At 36.4% G+C, this 8,794-nt stretch overlaps 1 protein-coding gene and 1 pseudogene across 9 annotated transcripts in view; both read right to left on the minus strand.

Moving 5' to 3' along the window:
• Dock7 (dedicator of cytokinesis 7) overlaps positions 1-8,794 on the minus strand; it is a 172,219-nt gene that overhangs the window by 140,485 nt on the left and 22,940 nt on the right. For all 9 annotated transcript variants that reach the window (XR_004515065.1, XM_010605047.2, XM_010605046.2 and 6 more), the window contains 2 exons: positions 5,771-5,851; positions 3,731-3,896 (listed from right to left, as the gene is read on the minus strand). Coding sequence is in view for 8 of the 9 variants with exons in the window: in XM_010605047.2 (XP_010603349.1) it covers positions 3,731-3,896; positions 5,771-5,851 (247 nt within the window). In the remaining variant the exon portion in view is untranslated. The remainder of the gene's footprint in view (positions 1-3,730; positions 3,897-5,770; positions 5,852-8,794) is intronic.
• Positions 258-1,058, minus strand: LOC117283997 (annotated as a pseudogene).

Consider the following 8,794-nt stretch of genomic DNA (forward strand, 5'->3'; position numbering starts at 1 on the left):
AAAAAAAAAAAAAATTAAAATACAACAGAAAACTTGGGTGTAAATTTATCTTTTACTTAGAAAATAAATTTTATAGCGGCTGGGATGTAGCTCAGTGATGGCACTCCTGCCTAGCAAACACAAGGTCCTGAGTTCAATCCCCAGTACTGCAAAAAAAAAAACCAAACAAAAAAAAATCAGTTTTTTTTTATTATACAAATTTTATATTTGTAGATGATGAAAGGCACAAGGCATTATTTGTGAAAAGTATCTATTTCCTAATACATTCTTGGACAGTACAAATTTTTATATAGACTATTCAACAGTTTTGCAGGTAGTAAGTATCTCAGGATACACAGTATAAAACTGATAAAAACAGAACAAAAAAGCGCAGGAGAAGACCACTGCCAGAGTAATTTCCAAGAACTCAGTATTTTCCAAGGTGAGGTGGGGGTGCAGGGTCATCACTCTGCTGCTTTTTAATTCTCTGCAGTCAATGATTAAGGCACTCAGCAAGACCCTATGCCTCCAGGGTGCTGTCCCCTTTGGACACAACTTTCAGCAGACCCTCCCTTTAGGTTTCTTTACAACAGCTTTCCTCATAGAATGCTCTTGTGATCCTTCCTCCTCCTAGAATCTGAACACAGTAATAAAAATTACTCATTTCAGTAATGCATGGAGCTTTTTCCATTTCTTATCAGTTAAAGCTCTTTATTTTATTCAGAGCACTTTTCTGCATACAAGGTTTAAGCAGGTACTGGAAGGGAGTGCTCCAAAGCCGGAGGTCATGTCGTTGCTATGAGTGACTCCTGGAAAAGAACAGTAACTCTAGCAGAGCTGCTAATTTTCAGCCAAGAAGGACTTTTTTCACAGAATGCTTGGATTTGTACTTAATAAAGACAGATCTTAACTCTAGAGCCGCTAGCTTTCTTGAAGGCAGTGATTGTACTTCAGCACTTACAACAAGTTCTATGAATTTCTTCTGCTGTTCCACCTGGATTGTTTCCAACGACTGGCACCAAACAATCAGTATAGAAGTAACCAATCTTAGAACTCTTCAACTGCAGGCTGGCCAACATTTCCAACAGACAGCACTTGCGGGAGCACAGTGCAGCCAAAGAGGTCTAGCCCGACTCCTTCCAGGGCACACACATGGCAGAGGCAGCAGGAGGAGGACAACTGCCTGAGAGACATGAGTCTGCTTGGGTCCTGGCAAGGCTCTGGGCACCTCCCAAGCGCCATCCACATGCACTGCAACCCACAGCCAGTGTGGATCCTCTGAGGCAGACACCTCCTAAGGGCCCCCTGGGTGTAAACTTAACAGGAAAAAAGCAAAGCATCCCCTGAAAACTACATTGTAGGAAAATACTTTAAAGAAATGCAAAACCTTATTCCTGGATTCAGACTTAGTAACATTAACGGCAATAATCTATAAATTGAGTCACAGTCAATGAAAGTCCTATCAAAATCCCAAAAACCTCCTGTACAGAAACTGAGAGTCAATGAAAAATTTCATATGAAAATACAAGAAATCCGAAATAGCCAAAACAATCTTGAAAGAGGATACCAAAGTTCAATTCTTCTCAATTTCAAAACCAAACTAAAAGCTAAAGTAACACAAGATAGCCCTAGAATAAGGTAAGGCTTACAACAGATCAATGGACGAGAATGAGAGTCTAATAATAACCACAAATGTATGATCAATTGAATTTTTTGTTTTTGTTTTGGTATCGGGGATTGAACTCGGGTCCTTGCACTTGCAAGGCAGGCCACCGAACCGCTGAGCTAAGTCCCCAGCCTTTGGTCAACTGAGTTTTGACAAGCATGCTAAGACTATTCAATGGGTGAAGAACCGCCTTTCCAAGAAATGGGTACACACATTTTAAACATGAAGTTGAGCAGGTGTGGTGGTACACACCTGCAATCAGCACTCTAGATGGCTGAGGCAGGAGAATCACAAGTTTGAGCCTAACCTGGGCCAACTTATCAAGATCCTGTATCAAAAAAATGTTTAAGAGATGGGGAGGGGGCTGAGGAGATAGCTTAGTGCAAAGGCCCCCAGGGTTTTCCCTAACACCGCAATTAAAAGAAGAAGAAAACAAGGAGGAAGAGAAAGACAAGAAAGAGGGGGAGAAGAAAATGGAGAAGAGGAGGAGGAGGAGGACATTGTTGTTAGACCCTTACCTGACACTATGTGCAAAAATTAATTAAAAATGGTAAGAGCTAAAAGTACACAACTCTTACAAGAGAATATACATTTAATTCATCTTCTGTATTCATTTCTTATACCAAAAAGCATGTCAATAAATTAAAACAAGTAATTCTCCTTGACTGTGGATGATGTAAGTTTCTTAGATATCTAGTACCATCAAAAGCACAGCAACCAGCCAGGCATGGTGGCAGGCACCTGTAATCCCAGCACTCGGGAGGCTGAGGCAGGAGGATTGCTGTGAGTTTGAGACCAGCCTGGGCTGCATAGTGAGTTTCAGGTCAGGCTCAACTACATAGCGAGACCTTGTCTCAAAAAACAAAACAAAACAAAACAAAACAAAACAAAAACAAAAACAAAAACAAAAGAAAAGAAAATCCATGGGCTGGGGATTTACCTTAGTGGTTGTGCCGCCTGCCTTGCAAGAGTAAGGTCCTGAGTTTGATCCCTGGCATCCCCCCCAAAAAAAAAAAATCAGAAGAAAAGAAAATCCCTAACAGGAGAAAATATTTTCAAATCACGTATTAGATAAGGGATTTGTATTCAGACATATAAAGAATATATACAACTCCAACACTAAAAAATAAAACCCTTTTTAAAATTGAGCATCAATGAAATAATAAAAAGACAACAAAGCCATTAAAAATAGGCAAAGAAGGAACACAAATTCCTCCGAGAAATCACTACTACACACAGGATGATGCTTTATATCACTAGCCATCAGGAAAGGCAAATCCAAACCACATTTCACCTGTGCTAGAAAGGGCTATCATGAAGGGACATAACAAGTACTAGCAAAGATATGGAGAAACTGAAATTTTCACACAATGCTAGAATTGTTGAAAATGTGGTTGTACTAGAAGATTATTTGGCAGTTCCTCAAAAGGTTAAACAGAGAATTATTATATGATCCAACAATTTTAGTTAAGGGAAATAACACATCCACACAAAAGACTATACATGAATGTTCACTGAAGCATAATTCATAATAACCAAAATGTGGAAACAACAGATGACAATCAACCGATGAATAGATAAATGAAACACAATATATTAATACAATGGACTGTCATTTTGTCAATCAAAAAAATCAAATACTGATACACGATAGGACATGGATGAACCTTATAAAATATTTTGCTAAGTAAAAAAAACTAGCCATAAAAGACCACATATTGTACAATTCTATGTATGGGAAATATCTGGCATAGGCAAATCCATAAAGACAGAAAATACACTAGTGGTCATTTAGGGCTGCATCTGTAAATTTGAGGGAATGAGGAATGACTGCAAGTAGGTTAAAAGCTGCTCCAAAATGAGTTTGTGGTAGTGGTGGCAGAACATTGTGAACATAGAAAAAAAATTGTACTGCACTGAACTGTATGTATGGTAAGTGAATTATATTTCCAAAAAGTTAAGTAAAAAAGGCCAAAAAACAAATCCTTTTTATGCCATTAACATCACAGTCTAAAAATATAACAAGCCTATAAAAGAGAAAAAGAAAAAATAGACATTTAGAAAATTTTCCTATTAAACACTTACCGCCAGTACTGATTTCCACTTCTGTAGAGTCTCTTTCTAAACTGCCAGCACTGCTAACAATATTCATTAAATGGATTGCAGTCCAAGCAAATGGCATGCGATATTTCCCAAGTCTTTGGCAAAACTGATCAGCTTGACTTTTCAGCTTCTCCAATTTTTCCTTATTCTGCAAAAGAGACCTTAATACATGATTATTCTTGAAAGAAAATAATTACAGGCTATTTCATACTACATAAAGTGACAGCTTAATCGTTCTCAATTCTCAGCAAAGAAAAGCAATCTGTGCCTTTCAGAGATCAGACAACAATCTATTATCTTAACAAATGAATAATCTCAATTCATTCTACAAACGTGTAGGTGAGGAAGTGTGAAATATCAGTTTGTGATTATGTCATTTTGGGAAAAAAGAGATCAAATGTCAACCATTTTTATGTACAGCAAGTATTAGTTCAGGAAAGGTACCATAACCATAGTCTAGTTAGCAACTGCCAGGTTTAATATATTCTAGGTTAGGATTTGTTAAATTTTGTCCCTCTACATAAAATGGAAGTGGCTGATCCAATGTGAAAATACTCCTAATTGATGTCAACCATGAGGTGGGAGTGGAGAGAAGACACAAACAGGTCAATGATAAACAAGTCCAGAGTTGTAGCAGAAGAAAAAAAGTATTATATGAGGACTAAAACCTGGGAAATAATCCGAGACATCTTGATGCTGGATCAAGTTTTTGGATACTCCAAAAACAACCACTAAGGTAGTCTGCAAGAGCCAAACACACTACAAACCAAAAACCACATCTCTTACATACTCTTTCCATACAGGATGTGGGTAAGGAATACATTAATGGCAATATTCTTGGGACTCAGGGCTGGGAAAAGATGAAAAGCTGGCCAAATGGTAGCAATGTTTCCTGCCGTTATCAATTACATTTCCAAAAGAGGTTCTTCCTTTAAGAACCTATCAAGGACCTGGGGATTTAGCTCAGTGGCACCACACCTGCCTCGCAAGCACAAGGTCCTGAGTTTGATCCCGAGTACCAAAAAAACCAGCCAATCAAGCACGTATACTTAAACGTATGGTATAAATGTATGCAAGTAAATCTGTGTATGTAAATATTTAAAGGAAAATGAAATAAGCTGGTAGATAGTATGTTCATATGTTATGAGCGCCATATAAGGAAGCAGATTGAGTTTGTAAAACAACAACCTGGAAAAAGCCACAATACTTCAACACAGTGGTCATCCAAGCAGCCAGGATCAGAGAGGACTCTCAAGGGCTCAGATTTACCTACCTTAGCAGAAAGGCTCCAATCTTATTTTGAAAGTAAGGAAAACAGGAAGCAAAACATTTTCTAGTTTTCAGTGGCTTATTCGCTCTGCTAGTTGTTACAGTACTAAATCTTATGTTCAAAAATCCAACAATCACTTGTAATGTTGTAGCTAACTCAAGGAATGTAGAATTTGGTATCAATTATTCAACACTTGGTTTTTGCAAGTTTATCCAAATTCTATAGATGAATCATCTGATGGCAAAACACAGATTATATTTTCTATTTTTACTCTATTTCTTAATTCCTTGCAGTCAGATGGAAGCTAAGAATATTATTTGCTAGGAAAAGTTCTATTAATATCACTATTTTTTAAATAAAGGAAATCTTAATTAGGAGTTAAACTAAATTAGGTTTTGTTAAAGAAAAAATATTTTAACCAATCAATCAGCTTTGACATGGAAGAGATTTTAAAATAGCACAGTTCATGGCAAAAGCTATGACAAAGAGAATAAGAAAAAGGAAGAAAGGGGGCCAGGGATATAGCTCAGTGGTGCTGCCGTCTGCCTCACAAGCACAAGTTCCTGAGTTTGATCCCCAGTACCAAAAAAAAAAAAAAACCAAAAAACAAAACAAAAAAAAACTGTTAAAAATATATATATATAACTAGAATGTTTAAGAAAATTAATAGTAGGGAAATTCTTTTACATGCTTTGAAGTTTATCTCCTAAATTACAATAATAACACAGGAAAGTGAGAACATGGCAGTCTACCTTGGAGGCATCGGCTTCTTTGAAAATCATATATGGCTCTGCACACTCTCCAATGTCTCCCTGCTGCAGGACTTTTTCTAGCTGACAAAAGCAAAAATGTAAAGATTAATTATTCTTTAAAAAAAGTCAACCTGAAGGTTCAATATATTAAAATGAATATAATATACCACACATTAACAAAACGACGTGGAGGGAATGATCACATCTCAACAGCAGAAAAAGCACTAGACAATTTTAGAGCTAAAACTATGGAACTCATAGAAAACAACCTATAGAAAAAGCATCACGACACTGGATTTGGAAATGATTTCTTGAATAAGACACCAAAACCACAGGCAATGTAAGTAAAAACAGATAAACTGAGCTACATTAAAACTTACATTTACTGCATCAAAGGACAAAATAAACAAAATGAAAGGGCATCCTACAGAAAGGGAGAAAATTTCTACAAAGTATTCATCTGACTAGAAATTAGTATCTAGAAAGCAAAAAGAACTCCAGCAATGAAAAAAAATCTGACAAAAAAATGCCAAAGAACTGAACAGATATTTTTCAAAAGAAATTATACAAATGGCAAGAAGCATATAAAATTAAGCTCAGAATTACAACTCATTAGAGAAATTAAAATCATGACAACCATCAGGGTGGACATTATTTAAAAAAACAGAAAATAATAAGTGGTAGTGACAATGCAAAGAAATTGGAACCCTTGCCCAATGCTGGTGGAAAGTGAAATGTTGGAGCCACTATGAAAAAGTATCCTCAAAAACTTAAAGAACAGAAGAGTCATATAATCCAGCAATTCTACTTCCAGCTATAGATCCAAAAGAATTGAGCTTGTTGTATACATTTTGTAATTACTTGTTTGTAGGGTAGGGCATCCTGGGAATTAAATGCATGACTTTACATGTGCTAGACATGGACCACCACTCAGCTATGCCCCTAGTCTGGACCCAGAAGAATTCAAATCAAGGACTCAAATAGATATTTATACCTGCATTCCTAGCAGCCCCATAGACAAGAGCCAAGAGGCAGGAACAAGTGCAGTGCCCCTTAACTTAGTTAGATGGGCAAATAAATATTTTTTTTTCAACTTTCAAATAGAAGGAAATACCAACATATGTTACAACCTGGATGAACCTTAAGATGTCATGTTAACTGAAATAAGCCAGCCACAAAAAGACAAATACATTTGATTCCACTTATGTGAGGTATCTGAAGTGGTCAAATTCATAAGCATTTCACAAAACAAAATATCCAAATGGCCAGTAAATTATTCAAGCCTTAACTATTACAGAATTAGAAATTAAAACCAAACTGATATAACCTCACAGATGTACCAGAAATAAAATAAAGTTAAAACATTAAATAAAATAAATCTGATCATAACAAGTGTTAACAAGGAAATGCAGCATCTAAAATTCTCAAACAAAGCCAGGCATGGTGGCGCATTCCTGCAATCCCAGCATTTGGGAGGCTGAGGCAGGAGGATCACTATGAGTTTGAGACCAGCCTGAGCTACATAGTGAATTCCAGGTCAGTCTCAGTGAGACTACACAGTGAGACCCTGTCTCAAAAAACCAAAAAAATAAATAAATAAAATTCTCAAGCAGGCTGGGGATTTGGCTCAGTGGTTCCGCTGCCTGCCTCAAAAGTGCAAGGTCCTGAGTTTGATCCCCAGTACCAAAATAAATAAATAAATAAAATTAAATTCTCAAGCACTGTTGATCAGAATATAAATTGCACTAATGTTGGAAAACTACCTGTTTCTGTGATTAATTTATAAATACTACCCTATATTTCAGTAATTCAGTCCCTCCCCATATACTCAACAGAAATGCAAACATATTTGGGCCAAAACTCACATGGAAGAATGCTTTTAGCAGCATTACTTATAATAGCAAAAAGCAGTGCAGATAACATACTGAAAGAACCTATGGACAAAAGATTGCACACTGTATAAAATTCAAGAAAAAAATGTTAAATAGTGGGGACAGAAATTGGGATACCAGCTATCTGGTGAAAAGGAGGGGCGGTCATGAAAGAGAAAGGAGAGCCCTCCAGGATGGTGAATGGCACTACACATATACGTAAAACTTGGGCTCAGCAGTGATTATACTGGTAAATACATGGGCAAGACTTCATCAAGCTATCTCAAACACAGGTATTTTTCAGATCTCACTGTATGTACTTTATATTTCAATTTAAGATTTAATTAATGGCAAGTGTGAACAACTGAAATTTGTCTTCACTGTTGGAGAAGATGCAGTTATCAGAGACTTTGGAAATTTGTGCAGTAGCATCCACCAAAGCTGATAGGCAAACACCCTTTGACTCGGTAATTCTATTTTTACAAATATACTAAACAGAAATGAATACAAACATCAACTTAATGGACTACAGGTGTTTACAGAATTACCAACAGAAAATTTAAATGAACCAAAACATCCATCACCAGTAAAATGAACACATTAGGATACATTCATACTATAAAATACTATGAATCAATGAAAATGAATTTTAAAACTGCTGCATTCAACAAAATTGACTAATCATAGTCATGTTGAATGGAAAAAAAGGAAGACAAAAAGAATCCATCCTCTTTGACTCTATTACACACTCAAGAAACAGACCCAAAGCATGGAAGAGAGAAGGCCCAGGCAACAGCATAGGTTACAGGGGCAATCTTCCAGATTCTACTTCTTTACCTGGCTGGTGGGTCAAACTACTTATTTATAACTTCTAGAATCCCTTCTATTATCGTGTCATACTTCAATAAAAAATAATTAAAATCATTTTAAATGAACTTTATGAAAATTAGCTTGCTGTAATCCAGATTTGTATTTGTGGTTTTCTTTCAAAGTGCTTTGTATTTTTGCCCTCCAAAATATCAGGTGTACTCAAAAAATAATCCAGGGCCAGAGATTTAGCACGCTGACTCCACATCTGCCTTGCAAGCACAAAGAACTGCAAGCACAGTTCAATCCCTGGTACAAAAAAAAAAAAAAAAAAAAAAAAAAAAAC

Source organism: Fukomys damarensis, unplaced genomic scaffold (genome assembly GCF_012274545.1).
Source record: "Fukomys damarensis isolate Sample0158 unplaced genomic scaffold, DMR_v1.0_HiC HiC_scaffold_33, whole genome shotgun sequence".
Lineage (NCBI taxonomy): Eukaryota > Metazoa > Chordata > Mammalia > Rodentia > Bathyergidae > Fukomys > Fukomys damarensis.